General features: G+C 37.3%; 2 protein-coding genes across 20 annotated transcripts in view; both read right to left on the bottom strand.

The window, feature by feature from the left end:
* Positions 1–1,228: 1,228 nt before the first annotated feature.
* Positions 1,229–18,365, bottom strand: iffo2a (intermediate filament family orphan 2a). 4 transcript variants are annotated; one of them, XM_043225381.1, is made up of 9 exons: positions 17,517–18,365; positions 8,910–8,970; positions 8,470–8,580; positions 6,489–6,656; positions 6,087–6,232; positions 4,918–5,128; positions 3,841–3,930; positions 3,623–3,759; positions 1,229–3,537 (listed from the first exon to the last, which is right to left on the bottom strand). In XM_043225381.1, exons 1-9 carry the CDS (start codon positions 18,062–18,064, stop codon positions 3,402–3,404), a joined length of 1,608 nt encoding a protein of 535 aa, XP_043081316.1. In that variant the 5' UTR covers positions 18,065–18,365; the 3' UTR covers positions 1,229–3,401. The 4 variants fall into 4 exon arrangements, with proteins under 4 accessions (XP_043081316.1, XP_043081318.1, XP_043081317.1 ...); XM_043225383.1 differs by having other exon boundaries at positions 4,918–5,098; positions 17,517–18,364; XM_043225382.1 differs by having other exon boundaries at positions 8,470–8,568; positions 17,517–18,364.
* Positions 18,366–19,376: 1,011 nt separating this feature from the next.
* ubr4 (ubiquitin protein ligase E3 component n-recognin 4) overlaps positions 19,377–27,578 on the bottom strand; it is a 40,585-nt gene continuing 32,383 nt past the window's right edge. For all 16 annotated transcript variants that reach the window (XM_043225176.1, XM_043225181.1, XM_043225182.1 and 13 more), the window contains 26 exons: positions 27,428–27,555; positions 27,212–27,341; positions 26,973–27,130; positions 26,779–26,888; positions 26,523–26,664; positions 26,356–26,437; positions 26,089–26,262; positions 25,882–26,003; positions 25,605–25,802; positions 25,117–25,197; positions 24,948–25,035; positions 24,722–24,849; positions 24,532–24,639; positions 24,329–24,448; positions 24,052–24,242; positions 23,779–23,952; positions 23,300–23,399; positions 22,994–23,212; positions 22,798–22,911; positions 22,560–22,702; positions 22,117–22,242; positions 21,844–22,038; positions 21,544–21,768; positions 20,956–21,046; positions 20,702–20,864; positions 19,377–20,584 (listed from right to left, as the gene is read on the bottom strand). In XM_043225176.1, coding sequence (XP_043081111.1) covers positions 20,520–20,584; positions 20,702–20,864; positions 20,956–21,046; positions 21,544–21,768; positions 21,844–22,038; positions 22,117–22,242; positions 22,560–22,702; positions 22,798–22,911; positions 22,994–23,212; positions 23,300–23,399; positions 23,779–23,952; positions 24,052–24,242; positions 24,329–24,448; positions 24,532–24,639; positions 24,722–24,849; positions 24,948–25,035; positions 25,117–25,197; positions 25,605–25,802; positions 25,882–26,003; positions 26,089–26,262; positions 26,356–26,437; positions 26,523–26,664; positions 26,779–26,888; positions 26,973–27,130; positions 27,212–27,341; positions 27,428–27,555 — 3,575 coding nt within the window. In that variant the 3' untranslated portion in view covers positions 19,377–20,519. The remainder of the gene's footprint in view (positions 20,585–20,701; positions 20,865–20,955; positions 21,047–21,543; positions 21,769–21,843; positions 22,039–22,116; positions 22,243–22,559; positions 22,703–22,797; positions 22,912–22,993; positions 23,213–23,299; positions 23,400–23,778; positions 23,953–24,051; positions 24,243–24,328; positions 24,449–24,531; positions 24,640–24,721; positions 24,850–24,947; positions 25,036–25,116; positions 25,198–25,604; positions 25,803–25,881; positions 26,004–26,088; positions 26,263–26,355; positions 26,438–26,522; positions 26,665–26,778; positions 26,889–26,972; positions 27,131–27,211; positions 27,342–27,427; positions 27,556–27,578) is intronic.

Here is a 27,578-nt window from a genome sequence, read left to right as displayed (position 1 = left end):
TCTACCTCTATTATGAGCTGCTCTGAAACATATGAGCTTTTAAACAGTCTCTTCACACCAGCCCACTGTTTCTCCAGGATTTGCATGCTGTGTGTGATTTTGCATCCTACCATTGAGTGATGCATTTGCCTGAAATTTGTTACCAAAGTGTTTAGGTGTTTGAATGACTAGTGCAATTGTAAGTTAAAACACATACAAATGCGATACCTAGGTCTGTTGTAACTATTTTTTATGTCTCTTCATTAGAAATGTAAGCAATATCAGCAACACCAGGAATAGCGATGTTACACATCCATGCTCATATTGAGTTAAAGTGCCCTATTATGGGTTAAACGACAGGTTCATATTTTGGTTTTGGGAGTTCCAAAGAACAGGCCAAATTTTTTTTTTACTTTATTTTTCAAAGACTCCCAAAGGACTCAGATTATTGGTGTTTCATTTGAAACAAGGTTCGTGAGCATTTAATGCTCCAAAAGTGGCACATCAAGTGGGCGGGCAATATGATAATATTTCATTTCGACATCAAGATGAAACGGCTTAGGATTCGTTTCAATGACACAGAGTAAACATTTTCTTTTGAGAGACAATAACTTCATAAAAGGTGCACTTTGCAGGATGTTTTCATTCATGTAGAGCTGTATTATACACTGTATGAAGGTCAGTTTCAAAAAATAATAGCCAAGACTGTTATTTTAACTGTTTAGCAAAGTAATTAAGCAAATAAATTGCTTATTTAACAAAAATAACTGCAAACGAAGCGGCCACACATTGCAACCAGCAGCCTGAATGAACGAGTGTTTTTGAAAGAATCAATAAGTAAATGAACAAACTCCTTCAAACTTCTGTTATGATGCTAGAAGCGTAGCTATTATTTTATTATATGACCATATTGTGCTGTCTGACAGGATAACATGGCATTTATGGTGTTATGGTTATGTGGCACTGTAATGATGGCCTTCATCTGCAAAACAAAGCTGTATTCCTCAAAAAACATGACTTCTGGACCGCCATCTGAACCACTGGGAATAGATTTGCCTGTCTCAACAGCTTTTTCCCAGAACTTTGACCTATTAAGTATAAGCAAAGTTTCATTTGGCCTCTAGAGTTATGTTAAACACTACCTCAGTACCAAAGCAACAGGTAAATTCATGCAAAGTAAGTGAGAATTGCTTAATCATGTAAAACCAAACATTTTCATGGGAAATCTATGAAAAATATGGGACAGTGATAAGGCAAACTTTTTTTTTATTTAAAACCAGCATAAAATCGGACTACAATTACATAAGACTTGCATAGTCCTCCGGATTTCCAAAAACAAATTCTCATTTCCAGACATTCTCAGACATGCTGATTTCAGCACAGGATTAGTCAGCTGATTTCTTTAGTATACAGCACAAACTGATACATTTTATTAGAATGACCCACATTTAAGGCAAGAAATATAAATCATAAACTGTATCAACGTATAACATCCGAATACTCATATAGAGCATTGTAAAACATGGAATGATTCATTTCCATTACTTAAAAAAGGCAATAATAGCAAACCTCAATCACCCAGATACTGTTTTTATCAATCAATCAATACATGGTAATTGATCGAAAAACAAAAGGTAAGAAAAATATATATTTAGCAAAACAAGTTATATGGTAACGTGAGCATCCATTTTGTTTCAAAACTGAATTACAAATAAATAATGTGCAAACATTTCTGTATTTTCTGGCCACCTCTTGAACAATTACACACATTTTGGTGACGGGGACAGTGTGGGCCATTCTTAGGAAATGATGACATGGTGTGCCTCTTCACATTAATCAGTCAGTTTGACTGTTTGTAATGCAAAATAAATAGTGTTTTTTTTTTTTAAATAAAAACATTTTTAATTTTAAATGTATTTTTTAAATGAAATGTCTGGAAATTGTCTCATTTATCACTATTTCACTTTAAATAAAAATATATTTTCTTTTTGTTCAGACTAAATTTGTATTTTATTGAAATTTCATGCTTTTACTGTCTAGTATTTTTAAAAATCTCATGCTTTTTCTGAAAAATGCAGAATTTGCACTTCCATGTGACTCTTTCTTTCTGACAAAATGTTAATATTATTAGTTATTTTTTATTTTATAAATATACTTCAAGGCACAATGAATCTGAGTGATACAAAATCTACAGAATCTACTCAATTCTCTATAGCAAGTTTATAAATTATATATTTTTCATTGTGATGTGGCTGAAATAACATAGCGCTTTATGCTTAGTATATGTACTTTGATAACAGGTATTGTAACTTGTAAACTTATTTTTTTAGAAACTAAAAGTCAGAATGTTTAGCACAAATACCATATTTTCCTGAGAATGACCCACACATTAAACTAAAAGTAACAGCAAAAGTTATTTTCAGTAGCTATTCTGCAGCTTGATATGGCTTCTAACTCTTGAGATCATCCAAAACCTTATTATTTCACACCATTTAACATCTTAAGACATACATTTTACGTCATCATGGATGAGATCCGATTGAGGATTTAATGGTGTATACAAGAGCAAAAGCATGGCTTCAAAATATTCAGAGAAAAATATAAGGCAACTAAGATATTGTATACAGCATATTTGTAGGCACACATGTTTGGGTTCCACCGCTACTCTCCAACACTGAAAGAGAAAATACAAAGAAACAAGGGAAAAACTGCACTTAAGGAGAATCACCTCACGCATACCGAATCTGTCTCAGCAAAGGCAATCGCAAAATACAACGCCAGTCCAGATTATTGCATAGATCTTAGTGCACAGTGGTTTAGTTCAGCAACAATTGCATGTGGTGAAAACATCTGAACTGATCCGGAGCGGAGATATTTTAGGAAGCATATTGCATCTATTAACTATTGTGATGTTAGAAGCCAGAATTTATTTCAGAGCCCGATGTATAGTGATACTTTCCTTTATAACGTGTATTAATCTGTTATTTATACTGATTGTGGTTGTGTAAGTTGCCTTTCGGATTTATGTAAACAAATGAGCAATATAGATAGCGGAAATTGTGTATTTAATACATATACCTTAATATTTATATTATATTAACAATATATTATTATTATAATAAAATATATGTAATTTCTATATTTTAATATGCATTACGGTATTCATCATACTATAAAGTGTGACCTCAGTTAAAGCTAGTGAGGAAGACTATGGAGCCATGCCTTGGCAGTGCTGATGAAGAGGGAACCGCCTTATTTCGGCTAGTCCTGCTCTAAGACAGCATAGAAAGCACCAATACTTGCTCTTTGGGAATCTCAAATTCCACACTCATCTGTACCGTGTAAGAAAAAGTGACCAGACACGTAAAAGAGCGACTGGTTCACAAAGAAGCGGAGAGACCAGAACGATGAAGGGCTGCTCATCATCTAACTTCTCCGTTCGCCTCTAGCGCCCCTTCTTTCTCTTCGTCTCTCGCTCCATCAGGCTCCAGCTCGTCCTGGATGTCATCTGTGTTTCCTGAATCACTGCTGGCCACAGAGCTGAGGGAAGGCGATTGTCTGCAGGGGAAAAAAAACGAATGAGAGTTTTCGAAAGCTTCTGCGCGGAGACGAACTGGGCTTTATTAGTGCAGATGACACCAACCTGCCGGTGGTGGCTGTGCTTTGGATGAGCCTCCGGCAGGTCTCCATCTGAACGTCCAGGCCTCTCTTCATACTGCACATCTCCATGTACTCATGCAGGTGTCTGTTCATGTCATTCTTGGCTGTGGCCAATTCCAGCTGCAGGAGGAAGATGGCGTTTAAATCATAAATTGGACTTTTATTGGCTGAAACGCTTTATTCACAAACGTTCTCTTTTACCTCAATCTGACCGATGGTGTCCTGGTACTCCTGCTCTCTGGTCTTAAAGAGGCACTCCGTTTCATTTATGAGGCTTCCCAGACTTCGATCCTGGCAGGACAATATATAAATGCAGAATGCATTATTGCAATATGTAAAATTTTCAGCATAATATGCTGATTTAATGCTCAAAAAACATTTAATATTATCAATGTTGAAAACAGTGCGGCTTAATAGTTTAGTCAAAAAGGTGATATTTCAGGATTCTTTTAAGAATAGAATGTTTTAAATAACAGTATGTATTTGATACATAAATCAGTGATTGCAAGTGATTAAAAATTTTGTTTACATAATATATAGCGGTGCTTTATATATTTATACATTTAATATAAAAGCACACACATACAGCATACAAAATATTTATGCGCATTTACACACACACACACACACACACACATAATTTGTATTATATAAATATATTTCAATAAAATATTACATTAAAATATTTTTCTTAAATATATACATGCAAGACTTTTATTGTAAATGCCATTAATTGCGATTAACTAATTGAAATCTTTTTTAACAAGATATAATAAATGTCTTTGCAAATTCAATGCATCCTTGCTGAATATTAGCATTATTTCTTTAAAAAAAACAAAATCATAGATCAGTATGATTTTATTATTATTATTATTATTATTATTTTAAGAAATAATGCTTTTATTCAGCAAGGATGCATAGTGTACCTAGCGTTCAAAAAGTATTTTGTACAAATTTTAAATACACTTACAAAAAGAACAAACAAATGCATATGTAATTAAATGTAATTAATGGAAATCATAATACACTTATATATACTTTAAATTTATTTATAATTTCTTATTAAAAAATGCATGTACGAATCAACTGAGCTAATTCAATATTTGTGTATGATTTTTTTTTAATGATAAAGTATTGTAGTTTGCATGATGCTTGTGAGCGAGCATTACTGTTTTCAGTTAGCTTAAAATGATTCATCAGAACATGGCTGTCAAATGTAGACAATATGCGCTTCTATCCAAACTTAGTTGCTAATAGAGGGGTGATTTGGTGAGGTACCTGCTCGTGTGTCTCTCCATGAGAGTCAGTCGTGCAGGATGCTGTGGGGACTGTGCTTGCAGCCGTTGTGGTGAGGTTCAGACTGTTATAGTTACTGAAATCCTCCCAGAGCAGAAGCGTCTCCTCCGTCTCCTCCCACGCCAAACTGTCGCAGTCATCGTCAAACTCAAACGTTTCCCGCCTGCCAACAAACCAATTAGCTGAGCAACCTCTGTGCACAAGACAGGCAGCAGACACAGATACGGAAGAGAAAAGAGTGGGGGAAAAAAAAAAAGGAGACACAAAGAGAAGAAAAGAAAAGGAAAATCAACAGATCCACAATCTAAAAGGTTTCAAACAAAAAACTACACATAAAGAAAATAATAAATATAATGAACAAGAAAAACATGCCAATAATCGCATTATACTGGAAAGGTTATAAAAGTAAGAAGAGTTCTTAATCAAAAAGATAAATATACAGCACACAAAATGAGCATGTTCACCATATGAACACTAGATGGCAGTAAGAGCTCATACAACAAGCAAGGCAATATTTCTTACCAACAAAATACTAAGATTTATTATAATATTGATTCAGATTTTAAATTAGATTTTAATTTTTAGGTTTTTGTTTACATTTTTATAATTTAGTTATGTGGTTTTGTAAACACTTCACTTAGCCACCAAGTCTAATTTTCTAATTTAGTTCAATTACTTTTTTTTTTTTTACATTTAATTTTTTTATTATTATTTTAATTAACAACATGCATATTATATTATATTGGATAGATGCTACTTCTGTAGTCTTTTTAATCAAGATTTAGACACACGCTTGTTTTTGTGAATTGTGAAGACTTTCCATAGACTTCAATTACTTTTATACTGGCCAAATTATATTTTCTATCCACTAACCCTAAACCTACACCCTGATTGCATTCCTACACTTTCAGATAAACATCATTTACTAGTTCTAAGAATTTTCTTATATAGTAGGGAGCGCAGTTACAAGTACACAAACACACACACACACACACACACACAAATACAAATAAACCTAGAATTAACTCTTAAACATGGAAGAGAATTTAACTCTTTAAAATAACTTAAAAATGTCATTTTACAACCACTAAACACTAATTATTGACACAAAAACCATCAGAGGAGGGGCTCTGATGGCTATGAAGACTCACAGCTGGTTGAGCATCCTCTTCATCTCGTCAGTGATGTTGAGAGAACCAGGCACATCCTCCTCTTGTTGACCAGAATCACCATCGGTCTCCAAACTCTGCTCCTCCGATTCACCCTTAAACTCCTTCCTCCTGCATACCGCCATCCCCTACAACACACACACACACACACACACACACACACACATCCTCTGATTGCTGAAATATTTAAATCTGCATGATAAGCTGTTATATAAACTTCACTAATAAACTTCAGTAATGCAAATCAAATCTGTTTTCCAAATTATCACATTATTGAATGCTGTATGTTACATCCATTTCTGAAACTATGCGTCATTACCGGAGCACTGCTGCTGTGAAATGGATGGTATTATTAAATTCTGTTGCAAGTGTAAGTTTCCGTACCCCTTTCTGTTCAGGAGGAGCTCTGGATGGCAGTATCTTGCTCATGTCTTCTGAGTTCCTCTGCTGTGCCACGTCGCAAAGCTTAGCTGTGATGTCGATGCGTCTGCAGATGTCCATATCAACCTTCATGGCTTTCTCTTGAATTTTAGTGTCCAAGTCAGACACTTCCTATAAAAGAATGCATGAGAATGTGAATAAAACACATTTCAGATTTGAGCTGTGTGTTGATTTAGCAGAAAACTGGAACAGAAAAACCGGCCTCCCTTGTTCTACAAAAAACATACCATAACACTTAAAGGATTAGTCCACACGCTTACAGTTTCAGAATGATATAAGGGTGAGTAATTAATAATAGAATTTTCCATTTTTGTGTGAACTATCCCTTTAAGAAATTACTGGACAATCATGAAAACATCCCTGAAGTGTAAGTGTACACTCATTTAGTAAAAATGTGTATTGTTTATAGAACAGTATAGTATTTATTTTTTAATTTACTTTTATTTTTATATTTGCATTTTAATTTTAGTTTAATTTGTAATAATTATGTTCATTGCTTCTGTTATGTTTTTATATATCTTTTTAGCTTTCATTTATTTTTATTTCAGTTTTAAAGTGATGATACATTGGTTGGTGTCAACAGGTAACCAGGTGAGACACAGGGCCTGCGACTAAAGTATCCAGATAGAAATGTGTTGCCCATTCTCAATGGAAAAGTGGCCAAACAACCCTGTGTATCATTTTAAGACCTTGACTTAAAGTGATACTTTACCCAAAAATGAAAAATAACCCATGATTTACTGACCCTCAAGCCATACTAGGTGTATCTGACCTATTTTTGACTTATTTCAGATGAATACAATCACAAATATTTAAAAATGTTCTGGCTTTTCCAAGCTTTATAATGGAATTAATAATTGATTTTGAAGCAAAATAAAACGCATAAAAAGTATTTCACACTCTGTTTAACGTAAGTTATAAACTGTAATCTCTAGCTTCTGCTAACTATCGTATGAAAGTTCAAGAGATAAATATAATATAAATGCTGTTCAGTTTCTCTCACACACTGATTGTTTCGTGTCTTAGGACATCAGTGTATCATCACAAGCCGCAGGGTTTAATTTGGATTTGTCTGTGCATGTTTTATTTCTCTCTCAAAGATTGTGTGCCCATTGTCTTGCATTTTATAAGCAACAGACTGCAATGATTTGAGTTAAAAATCTTTATTTATGTTCTACTGAAGAAACAAAGTCACCTACAAAGTCACCTCGGATGCCCTGGGGGTAAGCAGATAATTTTTTGGGGTGAAATATCCCTTTAATATCCCATTTTCATTTTTTGGGTGAAATATCCTTTAAGCTTTTTTTTTTTTTTTTTTTTTATCTAATTTTAAATAGTTTTGGTTTCAATAAACAATAACAACATTATAGTATATGTTATAAATATATTATAGAATTTTACTGTACGTTAGAAAACTCTGCATACATAGCAGTACATAGGACACAGGCTTTTGGGTTAGTAGGCCTAAATAAACCTCAAGAGCAGATAAAATACTCCAAGCTAATTTGGCTGCAACAGATGGCACAGCTTCTTTTGAACTGCTTTGCAAGCGTGTACATTCACATTGACATATCCAGGGAGGCAGCAGTCAGCTGTGCTTTATTACTGGGACTGAAAAACATCTACTCAACATGAGAGAACAATATACATCTGTTCCAGGGCCAGAAGACTGACTGCTTCACTACTCATTTGCCCATGCAGATCTATGGGAAACCATTCAGCCTGATTCCACTGAAATTTACCTACGGGTTCATCTTTATTTCCCTGAAAGTCAATCTTGCAATCTTTATTATCATTCACAGCCAAACGCAGTCAAATGGTGCTTTTGTTTCCTTGTTTTAAATAAAGTACTTTTATCAACGGATATTTGCATGTTTTATGCGCCACCAGTTGCGTGCAGAAATTGATACAGCAGGAAACTTACATCATGAGGCATGAGGCTTTTGAAGACCACCAGCTCTGTTTTAAGACGTTCCATCTTCTCATTCAGTTCTCCCTGCACAGCTTCAGATGACTGAACAGTCTGTAAAGAGAGCTTTTAGTACGATTTGCTTATGAGGGGTGAAAATAAAACCACTAGGTTGAAAAGCCTTTTTTTAGCTGAATTCATTTACTTAATTATTTTAATGAAATGTTTTGACTGGACTTAATGTCAAGTTTCCGTGCTATAAAACTACAGTAATCAAGCAAATCTTTGGTTGTTTTTTCAGCATTATTTACTTGGTCTCAGAATATACTTTTACAGTGTGGGTGGGGGAATTTTCTTCTTTGCACTAGCATTAACTACAGCTAGCCATGCATCACTGCATCTGTATAGATGTCAAACATCAACACAGTCACAATATATTAGGTCTGAAATCTCACCTCCTGTAAGGTCTCCACCAATGACTCCATCTGCTGACGCTTAGACACCTCCTCCTCCCATCTGGAACACAAAAACATCACTGATTGTACTTGAAGTGAGTCATTGTGTCATGATCTGGAGTCAGTTCAATTATGAGTCAAATGATTCGCTCAAAAGAGGGTGAAAGTTGTTAAAAGTTATTAAATTTACCAGTCAGAGTATACCAGTTTAACCTGAGTATTAATATAACTGCATAAAAATATGTACATCAAACTTTATACATACAAGTATCAAAGATACAGCGTGTTCATTTACATCTGCTGTACTCAAAAGAGACTAGAGAAAAAACTTCAGTATCCATTCACACTGACCATTGGGAATCTTCCTGAGACCTGTAAAGCTCCCTGTGGATACTAACAAGCTCTCTCAAAATCACTATGGACACTTTAGTGCATTGCAGAATATGCAAATAAAAACTTCGCATTCAGAAGATGCAGATCTCACGGTTAAGAGAAGACTGTTCCGTAGCCTAGGACTGGCCTCTGCAAGCACATGGTCACATCACAGTCTAGATACGACAGAGTAATACTGTCTGAGGATTTCAAGCATCTGGCTGTAAATTCACATTTATAAAGACCATTTAAAGGAGTTAAAAACAAACAACAGAACTTTAAGTTCAAATCTATAACACACTGGCAACCAACTGAGACACTAAAATCAGAGTAGTGTGTTCTTGTTTACAGACCCCACTTAAAAACTATTGGAAGCATGTACAGGTAAAACAATATGGGAGCCAAGATACAGCCTTGAGAAACACCACAGCTGAGAGGAGATTCAGAAACAGGGCGGCCAATGCCTACTGAAAAATTTTGCTAAGATAACATCTGAACCAGCTAAGGGCACTTTCTTGGATGCCCACACACCTTTCAAGATTTGATAAAAGAATGCCACGATCAATCACCTGATTAATAATAAATAAAATAAAAAAGTAAAGATAAACATTAGATATAGTATAAGATATAAGATATTTTACTGTATAATACATGATGCATTCATCCTTCAGAGGGTTAATAACCACCAGCTTATGCAGTTTATGTTAACATGCTTCGGGATTCCCCGTGTCTGATTCTGTAGGACAGTTACGCAGTGATATTCATCAGATGGATTATAGGATGACGGGTCCTCTTGTTTTATAAGCTTCTTATATCCTTTCATTTCTTGCATGCTCCAGGGATTAGAGACTCCATTTGTTTTTGTACTTACATTGTCTGACAGTCTGTCTGCATCCAGACATCAAGACACCTGCCAAGAGGGGGCAAGTGCTGACTCAACAAGACAAGCTCCAAAAGGGATCATCTGTTCAGTACAAAAAAGTTGCACTTGTTATGTTAAGATGACCTGTTAGCCAGGCATGAAAAGCATGTGAAGGCTGTGGATCTTCAGTGAAAACAAGAGGAGCAGAGAAAGTTCTCTGGGAATAAGAGTGAAAGTGTCACAATATTTTGCCATATTACTGATATTTCAATCAAAGAAATGCAGCAGTGCTCAGTGTAAGGAATTTCTTCACTAGGATTTAATTTTCTTAAATCTTAATTGGTTGCCAGCATATATAGGCTATTATATATACCCTTATGTATTATACAATAAGCTTCTGGAAAAATGTTTTTGAGGCTACACACTGAGGGCGAGTAAATGACGACAAAATTTCAGATGGCAAAATGACTAGGTTTTAGGTGAACCATGCCTTTAAGAAAGACCACAGGTCGATAAGAGCTGAAAATCCAGATAAAGGGTAGATACACACATGTGTGGAGACATATCATGGACCCGGGCGATCAGCCAGTGCAGGGACAGCGGGGATCTCTCTGAAAGTCAGTGGGATCTAGTGGAGCTGACTAGACAACAGCCCAAGGTCATGAGAATCAGACTCCTCTCATTTCCTCTACTGCAGCACAGACTGCACACGAGAGCTTTCATTTCATTCAAAAGATACTGAACACAATCCAAACGGAAACTCTCCCCAAAATAAGGCAGTATAGACAATGGCATATAGGAAACATAGAAGAATATAGCATACCGAAAGCTTTTGAATGCTCACCTGGTCAAAAATTAGGGATTAGACTTCTTTTTTTTTAAACGAACCGCTATTTAGGAACAGAAAGACGAGACACACCACAAAATGAAGAGCGGCTTGCTTTGTTCTTCACCATAAGCCATCACAGTACACACTGCTGTGACTTCCTCTATTGTATGAGACCAGGTCGGTCGATATTAATACACATTGTTGAGTTTATGGGAGAGTTCAAATGACTTCTGCCAATGTTTCAAAGAGCTATTATAGGTAAAGAAAGAAGCAAATCTGTTTTTAGGTCAGACGTTCTGTGAGTACCATTGTCATCTTAAAACGCTTTAAAAGTGTACATGTGAATAGGGCAGAGAATGATAACGCGAGGTGATTGTGAGGGGATTATCATAGCACCTGTGAAGACCTTAAAAGCATTACGTAGAGACACACCCATTGTCTCATTTGTCCACCACATCTGAAATATATCAGTGCAAAGAGACAATATTCCATCTAGTTTTTGACTTCTTAAAAGACATAAGACATAAAAAACCCTCACCAAACACAAGCTTTTATATATATATATATATATATATATACACACGAGTGCTAAACAATATAAAACGCATGCTTTTTCTCAGGAGTTGGGGGAGGGAAGTAACCTAAGACAGAGGACGACATGACTTATGACCCACTATTGCCCTCTTAACATATTTTGCAGACAGAGATAGTATAAAAAGCTAGAGAAGGCTATACAGGCCATAACGTAGTCATCAACTGGTATGTTAGGTATGCAAATTACCTCTTCTTAAAAAGTCTGAACTAATCTCAAAGTGGCATTAATAAGCCACACCAACCATTCCGCACCCCATTTTACGAATTTCATGATGTTAAAAACTGATTAGCCTAATTATGAAAATGAGAATGAGCAAACACGGTTTGAAATATCTTGGGCAAAAAGGTTTTTTTTTGGTAGCTGATCTGACTACTAAGATGTCTTGAAACTCTCCGGCATAGTTTTCTCAGGGTGTGATTTTGTAATCCAATAAGCTCTCAGCTATTTCAAGAAAAAAAAAAAAAGTAAAAAGTGGCTTGGTGTAGACTGATGTTTCTGGTAATCATGAGTTCAGTGGTATGTTAGGCATGTAAATGATTACCTTGGTTTTCTATATATATGTCAGTTCTTTAACCACTGTTGTCAAGGAATATGCCACATTCTGTTCCTGCACAGACATTTGCTTAAGACAACGATCACTAAACTCTGCTTTGATTTATTATGATAAATTTTTGGTATAAGTGTTCAAGTGATTGATTGAAGTGTTCAAGAACATTTCACTGCATGTCGTACCATGTATGTATGTGTATGTGACAAATAAAATTTGAATTTGAATTTGATCAAAGTGGTTTATCAGCCACTTTACAACAATAGACCGCAGTGGAACTGCCACCAGTCAATAAATCCATAAAACGACTCACAAAGTCAAAATGAGATAAGTAAAATTACAATAATAGTATTATACAATTTGATGCTAAAACAAATTTAAAGTACTTGAATATAATCTGGTTTTCATAAAAACTATCCAGTACTGAGTTACAAAGTAAATTTGGAAACAATCCTGTGTTTTTATTTGAACCTAAATGAATGCCTCATATCAGGTCTGTTAACTAAATAAAACTAATGCACCTTACACCCTAAAACCCTACTACATCTGTAAATAACAAATACCGCTGGAAATATACAATTTGTGGCCTAACACATAACAAACGTCGTCAGGCTGTACACAATATTTCACTGAATCTCAGCTGTTTGTGATGTCCTTCTGTCCTAAACCCTCTGAAACAAGAGGTAAATAGAGAAAAAATATATATTTTGAGAAAAAAAGGGTACGTAACATTTAATTGGTGGTGTTTACTTAGAGGTGGGCAACCATCTATCACCTATGGAAGGACCCAACAAAACACATCATGTTTGACGCTTTTGTAAAGTCCACATACAAGCCAAACAATATGCACTTTCCAGGAAACTGTTAATCCTTGTTTAGCTGAAAACTCAAAAGGTTTTACTCAGTTATAAACATTTCTAAGAGAAAGAGAGCTACATGAAAATCCAGACAATATGTGCACAGTTGACCTACATATTGATCCACCTCCAGACAGTCCCATGGGTCTTCAGGAGTGCACATCTGTGTCTGCACCCGGACACCAGGAGACGAGCGAGCCATGTTTCAGATCGATACTCTCAACAATCACACACACATGAACACACAGATCTAAACCCCTCCCTTCAGTGCCAAAAAGGCTCTATTTAGAGATTTTCTTACAGTGTTTTTCAATATTACATTTAAATATAAAATATTTTATAATATAAATATTTGACTTGAGACGTAAACATCCAGAATTCAGAAATTATACAAGCCTTAAATTATATTTTTAGTTTACCATTAATGCTTATCAGAATATATGGCAACATCATATTCTCTTAAAGACATTAGAAATAATTATGAACTTAAATATAAACAGGTTTTTAAAGCACTAATGTTCAGCTAATTGCATCAAATTACATTAAGCCTATAATACGTTTTCATTTAAATGCAATTAACATGCAATTATGTGATCAAAACCATTGCATACTTAATATATATACTTAAGTATATTCTTTCGACAAGTACTACGTCTATAATAAGTACTCTTTTTAAAAGTACGTGTACTTCTGTTCACAGCGGAATAGACAATATCCAAACTAACAAGATGGGACAGCCAAGATTTTATTAAAGCATTTACGTCACTGGGGCTTTTAAGGTTCAGTTTTTGAATGCATAATGTCTTGGCTGGCTGTGTCTACAGCTCCATCCGTCTGCACACTAGCTAGAAATGTACAAACCTGCACAATAAACACAGTCATTCAGAAGTGCATCTATTTACCCTTCTAGGCGACAGCTTTGCATCAGCTGAATCTATCTATCTGGTGGAAATAAAATCTTTTGAAAGTCACTCATGTGCATCACCATGAATAACTTGCAGAAAAAAACTCTTTCAGGGAAACTGGTAAGCCTGAATAATTTGTTAGACATCATTAAACAATTGATTTTAAAGACTGGATGGTTCATCAGCTTTTAACTATGGATTATTCATCAAGGATATAAAAGAATATGCTATTCAGGCAGTGACACAACATGAAAACAATGTCCATTATGTATAAATGTGAAAACTAAAACCATATTTGAGCAATCTATTAAAGGAACGCTCATGAGTTTAAAATAATAAATTTAAAATATAATATATATATATATATATATATATATATATATATATATATATATATATATATATATATATATATATAAATTTATTTTAAATAATTTTTATATATGCTCCTAAGGCCAGTCAGTCCACTTCGACCTGACTTTTGGCCAGACTTTTTAGTTAAGCTCAGTTGCAATTCTCATATAAAATGATATCATTATATATAAAATTATATCATAAAAACCAATAATATGTACAAAAACAATATGTTAAATTTTCAAAATAACACTTTAACAAATAAGTAAATTCAAAAAAGAAAAAAGTAATAAAATAATTTTAAAATAATCAAAAAACAAACAAACAAAAATGGTATGTTGTTTCATCACACCAGTTGATAGCTGGTTTTTGTAGTAGTGTATAAATGTTCAGAATGTTCTAGTTCCCATGATTTTGGACTCCCAGCATGAGTGGGGGGCAGAACTGATTTCCTGCCCAGTGAGGCAGCACTACTGAATTATTCCCTGGAGAGATGACCTCACTTTGCTGCAAGCTTACCTCCTGTTCACACAGCATTGATCCTACTGCCAACCTCACTGACCAGAACTGGACAAATATCTACGGCCATGGCTTTACAGACCGACTCACACGGGTCAGTGGAGAGCGTCTGCTGTGGTTATAAAACGCCTTTTGAAAGTGTGCATCCCCTTAAAGCCATCATCTGCAGAATACACAGCTTTTGTGCTGAAAGTTTTACAGCTATTTCACTAAAATCTGGCATGTGTTTAATCACAACGCTAGAGCATAGAAATGATAAACTGTCCCCCAGAACAACATTCATATGGTATGTTGGTAAATAAATATGATTTAAAATGGTTGCCAGAATCAAGCCTTTAGAAATGTCAGTGAATATGCAAATTTAAATATTATGCCAAAGCAAAAAGCTTTTGGTCTATTTCAATACAACGCGAGAGTAAAACATTCATCTTCCACGGAAGTCCAGAACAATTTATTAAAGCTGAATTTCTATCAAAGCCATGGAATTCCCACAAAGGATTAATCAGACAAAGAATTCCAATAGAACGGCAGGATGGGCGAAGAATGGGTGGGGCAGACAACTCTGTTCTCTACATATGTTAAGCTCCCTAAAATACAAAGTCGGTCAGTCAGTTTTGTAGGTTGTGCTGTTTTGATAGTCAGGAAAACAACTAGGTTGAATGTCTTTCCCCCCCCCCATTCAATACTGTTTTTCAGCATGCTGTGCTCAAGTCCAGAACAAATCCCACTCCTAAAAACAAAAAAAAACTCTGATAATTGCCAGATGTGATTAAAATCGGCAAACACGAACACATTAACAGATTGCAGTTCCTTGTAAGCTGGCTCCAAGTTGCTTGGGAGATATTCTGCCAAACTTATGCCTAATTTATAAGCCGGTTTTATATTTGTCTAAATATTTCCTAGGAGACCGTCTTTGCATATGAGCCTGATGCCACACTTTCCACCTGTCTCGGATCGCATTTAATTTAACAGACCACCAACGTCCATCCTAACTGACCGGCTGCTACCGTGACACTCTATCCGAGGGCCAAAACAAACTCGAGACGACAGCTCAACTAAGACAGCAATGAAAAAATTGGTAATTTTGTGCTTACCACTCAAGGAAAGGCAAGCATATGACTGTTTACTCGATCATTTATCTCCAAAATAGCACATTCCTAACAGCACGGCTGTTGTGAGCAGTGAATAATCAAAGGAAGCACGCACTTTTTATGAAGTGGGGTTTCTAGCTCACTCAAGATCTGGAAATGAATCATTGCGTGGCTCATTCATCCGCTTCTTCTCACAGATAGGCTACATCTGTTCTGGCAGACAAGACAAGCCTCTATGGGCCTTCTATAGCCAGACTATTAAATTATTGTTACAACAGAGCCACAGACACAAACTGAGCTGGCAGCACGGCCAAGAGGAACAGTCTGAGAAACACAAAAGCATCTCAGGGTAGTTTCAAGATGACCGGAAATGCCTTAAAGTTACAGTAACTCATTTGTATTAAGCAACACATGAGCCCCCACACTGTCCAGTGTGGGTCAGAAACAAGGAATTTGGCACAAATGTTTTGTTTCCTCACTTTCCCAGCAGCAGACACATCAATCAAGCATCTTTTAGCAACAAGAACAGGAAATATATCTTCTAAATCAACACGATTTGATCCATTCCTATTGAAGATTACAAAAATGAATTGTTGAAGAACTAACTAAACACAGAGAACAGAGAATATAATCGGGGTAAATTCTTTATGTATGAACCAATCCCGCACAAAATGGGTGGAAGTGTATTGCGCGGACCAATAACAATAATTATTAGTCCCCAAAGAGAAAAAGAGAAACTGTAAAGAGATTCTACTGAAGTTCTAGGGCAGATCCCACAAACTGCTATTGAATGGGATGGGTTTGCACAGATCCCCATTTGGAGGAGAGAAAAAGCTAATGGTTTCTGTCAGATAAAATATCACCCCTGTGTTCTCAGGTTTCATATCCAAACTGGACACTTTGTAATAGGATACTGGAGAACATACAGGGGTTACTGATAGAGCCTTACTGTTAAGACACTGAAAAAAACCAAGCCCCAGGGACAGTCGCACAATATGGAAAGGAATCACACACTCTTGTTTACTATGAACACACAGGGAGCAAAGTTTTTGTTTTGAATGAGAAGGGATATTTTGTTTAAAATATTAAATATTTAATACGCCAGCCAACACAATGTGCTCCTAACATTCCCATTAGGACATACAATTTCTATTTTTAATGTTTTCTGAATGTTATAAATATATATAGAGCAATCCCGGTACCGGCTTCTGTTTTCCCGGGAGCAAGCGGTCCAGACGAACCTCGTGTGAACCTCGTGTGAACTTCTTGTGAATTGTTATTATTATTACTATTATGTTAGATCAATAATACATTAAATAGGTTACTTTGACATTTTGGTAAATAATAACAGGCTAGCCATTATTCAATATTTTGGTCGGTCAAACCAATTATTGCTCTATATCTAATGGCAAGCATAGTTTTGGCCAAAGTACATACTTAACACAATATTAGTTATTGTTCTTAACTTCTTAATGCAAAACTAACCAATAATGTAAGTAGTATTTGTTTTGTTTCAGACAGTGGATAACAATAGTTCGCAGTGGTAACTAATATCAAGTTATTATCGTAACAGTAATTGCAGGAATCGTAATGTTTCTTGATTCACAAGAAAAAATGTTGATAAAGACATTAACCTGCTCGCTTCTACGATATATATAAGCTCGATGTGGACTTACTTTCTCCGGTACTCGTCCCTCTCGCGCTTGACTTTGGCCAAAACATTGTACAAGGCCCTGAGTTCAGGTGTGATGGTGTCAATCTGAACCCCGACGCCGTCGGGATGAGTCCAGGACACTCCAGGCCCCTGATGGGTCTCAAACCGTCCTCCGTATCTGGCGGTGTGTGAGAAACTCCAGATTCTGCCGGGGAGTCTTGACTGACACAGTGCGTTTGAGTAAGGCAGCTCGAGGTTCGTCTGGACCGCTTGCTCCCGGGAAAACAGCAGCCGGTACCGGGATTGCTCTTGGGCGTGCTGCAGCTGGATCTCCAATAACTTATTTCTGCGCTCTAACTCGTGGACTTTGGAGAGGAAGCAGCGGAAGCGGAGATTTAGAGTCTTTAACACATGAATGTTGGAGCCCAGGTCGTTTCTCAACGCGCTGGTTGCCATGGCGCCGGACCCGCTCCCAGCCGCACACGCTTCATTCATACCGACGGGTGCCGCGGATTCGTTGAACAACATCGGGTTGAGAACCGGGTCCGGAAAACGACGAGGTAAATCCATCTTTGTTCGTGAGAAGTGTTTCTACGCATCAAACCGCAGAAGCTGTAAAGCAGCATACGTCACCTCCATGCTCTCGGACGCAAGGTGCACTCCCTTTATCTAATGTCACACAAATAATAGGCCATATTCGCGCTTCTAGCGGCCGGATAAAGCGCATCGTCCGGGAAACATCTCATGAACTCACAGCTGCCCTCCTGCCGTCCGCTGCTAATGAAACGGGCTGGTTATTGGTCTCAACTCGCAGCAGAGACTCGTATTTCAGCCCAGTCTAAGAACACCATCCGAAGGAAACGGGAGGAGAGGAAGACACGTCCGCTCCGCCCTCCAGCGGCAGTAGCACCGCCTTCTCATTAACATATTAGATGAGGGGCGAGGACCTTAGTGCCGGAGATTTAGCGTTTGCGCCTTTAAAGGTATTTACATATTAAATATTTGGCTTTCTTTACAGCATCAGAAGTTCTAAAAGAGAACTTTGTTTATGTTTGTAAATATGACATGGGGTCATTATTACTACAGCTACCTATTTGAACTTCGTGACTTTAAATAAATACACATAAATTGTAATTTATATTGTATAAAAGGTACTTTGAAATGCGTTTACATATGCTGCCAAAACGATTTGACAGTTTTCGTTTTTAGAACATTTATAATTGTACATCATTATGATTTGTTAATACTCAGAAGATCCATGAATAGTTACAGATGCGATTGTGCTGACATCCCATCACTTTAAAGGTTGTTACTGTAGGATTTGACAGGATGGAAGTGTGATATTGTCATAGTGACTTAACAAACCAGTTTAACCTAATTAAAACTACAGAAAACAAGTCTTGATTATGAAAAGGAAACTTAGAAGAAATACGTTTTGACAAAAAAAAAAAAAAAAAAAAAAAACAATTTAAAAATTGTCTGAAAGAACACAGATATATTGACTCGTCCACTCAAGCAAAGGTAGTGATATATATATAATTCACTTATATTTTCAATGTGTAAAGATAAAGCCATACGTTATACTATACATGTATAGTGGTTGTGAGCTTCCAGAAGTAAAATAACCCTTTTGCAGTTTTATTATATCTTATATATAATAGCTATATTATATCTTAGATGCAGTGTTGGTCTTTTTTGTGACTGAAAGTCAAAGAAACCAAAAACTGAAAATAAAAAGAAATATAAAAAACAACATATGAAACAGTACGCAATTAAGACATGCTACAAAGCTGAAATAAAAATTCTAAAAATAAAAGTATTAAATGCAGTAATAGTACGCAAGTACTAAATAACGCTGCTAGATGACACATCGAGTCAGATATGGTATTCTTACACCTTTATTAATTTGAGCTAATTCAAAAGCAGACATTCAGCAACAGTTGAACATTGTAGCAGCGGGAATAGGCGAATAAACACTAACTGGGTTTTTCTTGTTTTCTTTTTTTTAAACAAACTTCACACCATGCATTCAGCTCAAGAACACCCTATCGCAGGTGTGTGTTTATATTGTAAGAATAAACTTAAAATCACTGAGACGCTTCTCTCAGTGGCACCTTGCTTACCAGAGGCACAACTTGCTCTGGGGAAAATCTTTAAATCTGTGGAATATTACGCTGTGAATTACGGTAACATGGAAGACAAAACGAAAAAGAAATTTAGTTATCGTGGTTTTGATCAAAACACAAACCAAACCAGAAAAACAAAGTGGAAAAAGGCTCCCAAAATAAATATGCAGGCCCTTTTTATTCTTTATCTTTGTTTCATTGTTGATGCAGGTAACACCCTTTACAAACCAGGAAGTGTTTCATTTCTTGGGAATAACATTAAACAAGCTTTCATCTCACTCTTCAACCATTTACACACGAAAAACAATCGTCACGCTTTTGCATCGCATCACAGAACCACTGTCAGGCCTAGACTTTCTCACAAACTGCAAACAATTCATAGAACACCACTGCAAAAAAAAACAAAAACAAAAAACATAGAACAAGAAGATGAGAGATTAGTTAGACTCTTAGCCAATTTAGAGTCAAAAAACACCATAAACAAAAATCCAAAAAGGGAAAATAAAATAAAAGCCATCAGGGTTGTTTATGAAATAATTCCAAACCAGATTACCTGCAACATGTCAGATCAAAACAGCATGGTGTGTTTGTGTGTATTAGGTGTTACGAAACCATTGTAGAATAAATGCGCATTAACTCGTCAGGCTACACGTCACTTTCTTGTTTAGGAGAGAGTTATAACTGAATGAACCCACGCGGAGATCAGGAGCAGAAGTGGAGGTGAATGAGTGTGTATGCGAGCTGATAGAAGTTTTGGGAGCCTGGGCCCCGATTGAAAGGTGTCCTTATGGAGTTGCGAATAGCGGTGTCCGGGTAGTGGACAGACTCCGTGTTTAAGGAACACCTGCACTGGACAGAGCGGTCACGAGTCCATAAGTGAGGTGCATAAATGTGCGCCATCAGGGCACAGAGTTCAACAGGTCCTGGAGGAAGGCGTCAGGGTCTGGGATGTCTGACAGAAGACCTGGAAAAAGAGTCAGTACTACAGATTAATATTCTATAACTCAAAACAGTTATTTTTTTACTTTCTACCGAGCTGTGTGTTCAGTACATGACAGGAAAGTGTATTAAGATATCTGACCTACGACATCCAGGAACTCTGAGAAGGATTCAGCAGGCATGAGTTCATCCTGGAAAGCCCTCAAAACCCTTTCTGAAGCCTCATAGATGGGCATGTCATTGTGCCTTATGTACTCTGCGAGCGAGAAGGACCAGCCTCCTTCTGTGTTGCTGGTGGGCACTTTCTGTTGAGGGAATGGGCAGATAAAATGTTTTATGGAAATACAAAGTTATAAAAGTGTCAACAACAACGAAAAAATGAACACATTCTCGTACCCTGAACATATCATAGACAAGATCCACCAGACCCCAGAAGAGAAGCGGTGAACGGTATACCGCATACTCCTTCACGGCTTTATCTGTGAGCCTGAAACGAGTAAATCACATATGCAAATTAATCACTTATACGACTGATATTATTGGAAAAACAAACACACACACAAATGCGTGCTTATATTTAATTATATTGCATGGAATTTATAATTATATATATATATATATATTATATATATATATATATATATATATATATATATATATATATATATGTATATCATAATGTAATCATTAAAAATCTTCTGAAACACAGTAGCCGCTCTGAAAGTGAAAAATTTCACGAGCAGTAACACTAAGGCCTGAAACAATCTGACACACCCAGCGCAAGCCGTTTCTGATATAATCTTGCATCAATCTTGCAAAGGCATAACACAGGCTTAAAGCCAACATCGGCAGTTTGAGTAAGCACAGAACACTTGCCAAAACCAAAAATAGACACCCTCAGCACGTAAAGTACAGCACACGCTTGCACAAGCTCTTTAAATGTTCAAGCTCTGACACATGCACAGTCATGCTTTGTACCCGTACTTGTTAGCACCCCCTGGTGAGACCTTGCGGGTATGTGAAGTGACCAGCAGCCTACGAAGGAAGTCGAGACGTGTGGTCCTCCAGCGCTCAGGTGGCAGGATGTGCATGGCCAATATGGTGAAGTAGTGCGGCCCGTCCACCTCGTACGAAGTCTCCACCCACTTTTCACAAGGCTGCTCTAAGAAGCTCTGAAGATTCTTCTCCTCCCGTGACGTGGCCCTTGTTCTGAAGAGAAATTCCAAAAAATGTTCAGAATCTCAAAACCCACTGGAACTCACATGTGATCTTTGATGAACGTACGTGTTGAGGACGTAGAGAATGGTGTGGATGATGTAAGGGATGAGGTGGATGTTGCTCTCGCGGCCTCCTCCCCCCGTGTCCACGCTGAAGGACTGCTCCATAGCAAAGCGCAGGAACAGCAGCTTGGTATCGTGAATGTTGAGCTGGTACGTGGGTTCCCTTTGCCCTGTGCACTCTTGCAGATATGTGTTGTGCCTGTAACAGTACAAAACAAGCTTAACATCCTGTAAATATTCAGGAGCGTAACTTGAACAAGCTGCAGGCATGACGTACCTTGCCAGGCAGGTGGCAAAGGCAGATTCGGGTACGTGAGGCCCCCACACTGGTAGGAGCCCATTGCACTTTGTGTTGGCATTTTGTAGTGCGGCACTGTCCCATTCCTCACGTCCTCTGGCAAGCCTAATCCAGACCGAAAGAGAAAAAATTAAGAAATGAGTGATGATAAAAACCATCCTTAAAGCAACAGTAAATAATGACAGAATTTTCTTTTTTTTGAGTTAGTCACCTGAAGTTGACGGTAGCCATTGACTACCACAGTATTTTTTTCTATACAATGGAAGTTAATAGCTACCGTCAACTGTTTATTAAAACTAAAATATTGATGAAAAAGATGAAAAAGAAAGTCAAAGGTTTGAATCAAGTCAAAAGTGAATACACGATCATTGTAATTTTGGGTGAAATATTCTTTTAATCAGATCTGCTGCAGTTTCACGCACCTGACAGCAGCAAGGTGACAGTCATAGTGGACTATGTTAAAGTGTGAGACAGTGCTGTAACCCTGCTGCTTGCGGGGTTTGTTCTCGAACTCCTCTAGGGGCACACGCTTTGTAAATGTGTAGATGCCCAGAACTTTGGTTGGCTGTGGGGTACAAAGTATGTTCAAGGATCAGACAATAAAGAGGTTGAGTATTTACATTTACAGCCAATTCAAACATCATTGGTAGACAAACGGACCTGGAACTTGTAGCCCTCTCTACAAATACAGCAAGTCAACCCAGGTTCTTCTATGAGCTCCTCCATCTGTTTAAGCAGGGATGTCTTGGTCACCACCTGGCCCTTTTCATTGGTCTAAAACACAGCAAAAACATTTGAATTCAAAGTCTATTTTTTTTCTGGAATATACATCAAGCTTTCTATATTTGCAACTCACTGTCATTCCCAGTGTGCCAAGAGCTTTCTGCCTCATTGCCATGGCCATGCGTTTTTTCTCCGCTCGAGTCTCCCTTCGGGCTGCGTCGATCTTCAGGTTAACCTCTGCATGTTCTCTTAGTGCCTCCAGAAGATTCTCTGCTAAAGTGCCGATACCCTCATCACTGGACACCTGCTCCAGCTTGTGCAAATTTGTAATTGAATCTGTTCCGATTAGCATCTATAAGAGGAGGAGAATAGATGATTTATGTTATTGTCTGTGGATCCCTCCCCAAAAAAAGCTTAAAATTAGTGATAAAAGTGTTACCTGTGTAGGGGGGTGCTGGGTGGCCAAACCACGCAGCAGTCTGAGTATAAATGGAAGGGCTGGTCGAGCAAGGAACTTCTTCCAAACATCTGCATCCAGGCTGCAAAAGATTTGTGTTTATCATTTTATAACAGTAAAGTTTTTGGATAAGGTAGATGCATTGTATTTCTTGTTTAAATGTATAAAATGTAATTCTGGATATTGGTAAAAGACACTACACACACACTTATTATACTGTAATTATTATTTATAATTAAAATGTCATTTACATTATTTTTATTTAATGTTTATAAACGTGCATACACATTATTATATTTAGTTTTATTATGAAAAATTGTATATATAGATGATATGCATACAATAAATGTTTCATATAAAACTTAATTATATATTTATTTACTATAAATAGTTACAGTATTATAAAAAGGTTTTTCAATATATCTGAATATAATATAAACACTATCTACTTATTGTCATACTTCTTAGCACAGGGGATATGTTTCTTCATATAATCCAGAGCACTCTGTGTGATGCCCTTCTGCAAGATGAGGTCCTTCAGTTGATGTCCATTACTATTATTCTTGATTCCAGCAGCTATTTTACAGAAGCAGTCCAGAAAGACCTTGTCATCTGCACTGTGCTCCTCATCATACCTGTATGTGAAAACAAATGGTGTTTAATGCAGCAAAGTTTCATTACTGTTACAAAGAAATGTCAGAGTTCTAGGTTACAGAGATGAACAAACTCCATACTTGTCGAAGTTACAGCAAGGTTTAAAGCGCTCAACCAGGATGTGCATCTTCTCTAGTTCACCAAAAGACAGGTAAGGGATGATGCGTAGCAGCCCCTGAAGGACACTGGGATTGGAACGCACAAATAACGTATTGATCTGATCCAGCAGCATCACCAGCTGGTCCTTATCACCCGTCAGCAGCAGGTTACCCTAAAGAAAAACACAAAGGAGAAATATGAATACAGATTTCCATTTTGTTGTAATATTCACTGCATAAATCAAAATGTCTAGCTGACCTTGTCTTCAGACACAGTCTCTGCATTGGCCTCATCCAGAATGATCTCCATAATACTAAGAACCTGTTCCGCTATGGATGCTCCTCCACTGTCCTTGCTCTCCTGCTCTGCCACCAAGGCCTGAAATGCAACATCCAATCACAAATATTCTCTTAAATATTCAATTTGTTCCTATCAGATGATTCCTCTGGTATGTTACTTACCAGATTTAATGTGCCCAACATAACATTCAGTGTGTTCATCTCTGGTTTCACCAGCTGCTGTCTGTTGATTTTTACTTTCACACAATAACTAAATAACTTGAGGAGAACCTATAAAGCAAAATTCAAATTTCATTAGTTTCTTAGGAATCTGTGGAGCGTGATGAATTAGAGAGGTGAACTTCATACTCACTGTGAGAAGGTGCCTGCCCTGTTTGAAATCTTTGATTCCAGAGAGTCTGTTCAACATGCACTCCAGACCTCCACACTGCGCCATCACTCCAGCCATCTTATATACCTCCTCATCATCCTCCTCTTCATCTGAATAGAGAGAAAACACCAATTACAAGTGAGAAATGAGATGAACTACAAGGTAAAACACAAAAGTAATGTTAAGGGTCCTGCAACTTAAAGCCAACCTGTAGTTGAGTCCAAAGACTCAATGAACTCCTCTGTTGCATCTCCCAGAAGCCCTCTCATTCTGTAGATGATCCTCATTGGCTCACCCTTTATTGGAAGAAATAAGACTGTTTAAATCATGGTTTATATGTAACAAATTATAAACATTCTTATCTTCTTTATGCTTACCTCGTTGGTGGGGCACCAAACCTTCTTATAGACTTCAGCAACAGACAGATCCAAACTGATGATTTTGTTATTCACAAGGAGCTGCAAAGAGGATCAGATAAGAATATATAAACATATCTATTTTTTTATTTTTTTATTATTTTAAATTGTTTTCATTAATGCATGTTTCTGGTTGCACCACTTGGCAGTTAGGCACAACTTTTTAAATATTTTCAAAAATGTAACAAATATGTATAATATAGGTTTAAAATAGAAAATGTTGTACCATTATAAATGACCTTGCTCAATAAATAAATGTTTTTTTAAGTACCTGACATTTTGAACGTTTGTTCACTATTGAATTGAATTATCCCAAACACCTCAATTACCTTTTTAATTATGTTAGCTTTTTCTTTATTAAGGTTTAAAGATTATTTAGAAATACAAATAAATGGCAAGTGATTTATCTGAAAAAGTCCTAGGACACAGCACTGAGACAGACTATATACCTCCATGCCGCTGTCATCCTCCAGTAGTGCCACAAGATCGCAATCCTGGCAGATTTTGTTCTTGATGTCTCTCATGAGAGGGCCGATGCCTGGTTCATTACTGCTGTATGGGTTTCCTGGCATACGGCCTTGTAGGAAGTCCTCCTGCTGTGGGTCCTTCTCCAGCGTTACAAAGAACTCTGTCACCTCATTCTCCTCCTTCATACACACAGATGGGAGAAATTCGTTTTACCAAAATCCTTATTCCAAAAGTTAGAACAGGCTGAAGTCTACTTACCGGATAAATGATGCTACATAACCTCTCGAAGATAAAGACAGGGGTGCGATAATCATCCAGGTTGTACCGCTTTGCAGTTTCGATGCACACAGCCATGAATGCTTTGGTCTCAGACTCCGTCCCTACAACAGAATACACAGCATTGAGCTGATTTGGACTTTAATATCACAAAAACATCAGAGAAGACCTGAAGGTGAAGGCTGGAACCTGTAGTCATATCCTCCAACATCTCCAGCAGCATATCTTGGGTCTCATCGATCAGTTTAGTTCTCTGGACCACCAACTTCCTTAAGCACAGGTAGCCGTTAAGGACCGTGCCAACCAACCGACTCTTAAAGTGACGCTTAATGGACTCCACTTCCACGAATGAGGACAGCAAGCCTGTGAGAAGACAAACCGTTAAAACAAACCACAAGCTCGCAGAAGTTCTCTGAGTTAATCTTGAACTTGAATGATACAAAAGCTTGAACTCACCTGTCAAGCTCTTAAGGGCGTATCCCTGCTGTAAGTCTGTGCTCAGTGTGGCTTCTTCAAGGGCTAGTAGATGAGCAATTTCCTAAAAAAAAAAAAAACACAACACGAGTTTAAGTTAATGGAAAAGATAAACCCTCACTATATAACCCTAGAGTTTTTGACGATACCTTGGTGATGAGGTTGCCGATGTATGGTAGGACACCACGAGCAGCCAGGTAAACCTTCCAGTGAGCAGGTTTAATGAGCTTCTGGTACAGAGCCAGGTACTCTGCAGCACACTCTCCTGCAATGCTCAGCTCATCCAGATAGCTGAAGAACAAACAACAAAAACTTGTGAATGGCTCCTACTTCTGGCTTGATTGAACCTTATATGGAAAAAAATTGTCTGAAAAGTACTGCTTTCTTCTTTCATGTCAAATGTACCTTGTTAGGAGGTCTAAAACTTGCTGTTTGCGGCTGGGGATTGTTGTTAGAGCTTCGACGATGGTGCATGCTGCCTGTCTTGCAGCCTGGGTGGCTGGGGTGAAGAGCACCTATGAGGAGTCAGATTACATTAGAGCACATTAAAAGATAAGAAAAGAATCAGAAACTCTAGAGTCCTCTAAAAGAGCACATACCTGTCTCAACCAGTTGTTATGACCCAGTTTGAGCAGGCGAGGGAACAGGCCCTCTGACCGGGACCTCATGAACTGCTTCCACTTCCACACATACTTCTCCATCAGGTACTGCTTTCTAATTTCAGCCTTGTTCAAAGGTTTCGAGACTGTTTCCTGACCTGTGATAGACGAGAAAGCAAAATTAGGTAAACAGTTTCATGAAAATAACAAAACAGCAGGTGCAGAATTTGGATATTTACATCTAGCTGGAAGGCACTTTTTCCAGGCTTCATAAGAGGCCTTGGGGTCTTTTTTGAGCCAGAGCTGGGCCTGTGCGTGGATCTCGTTGTTGTATGGCTTGACTGTTGTCAGGGATTCGACAGCTGCATCCTGTTAAAGAGTACAAGTCAGGTAAGTGCAGGCAAGTGCATCAATACATATTGATTAAAACAACATCAGTACTGAGTCTGTCTAACCTTGTTTTTCTTGCTGGTTGGGGAAGGAGGTTTAATGAGTTTCTGCAGGATCCTCAGGCACATCAGTGTAATATTCTCCACCACCACAGGGGTCTTTATATTCACCGCCATCAAGAACAGACTCAGGGCTTTACATATTTAAAAAAATAAT

The sequence above is a fragment of the Puntigrus tetrazona genome, chromosome 23 (genome assembly GCF_018831695.1).
Source record: "Puntigrus tetrazona isolate hp1 chromosome 23, ASM1883169v1, whole genome shotgun sequence".
In the NCBI taxonomy this organism is placed as follows: Eukaryota; Metazoa; Chordata; class Actinopteri; order Cypriniformes; family Cyprinidae; genus Puntigrus; species Puntigrus tetrazona.
The sequence above is the reverse complement of the archived record's forward strand: the minus strand, read 5'-3'. Positions and strand labels throughout refer to the sequence as shown.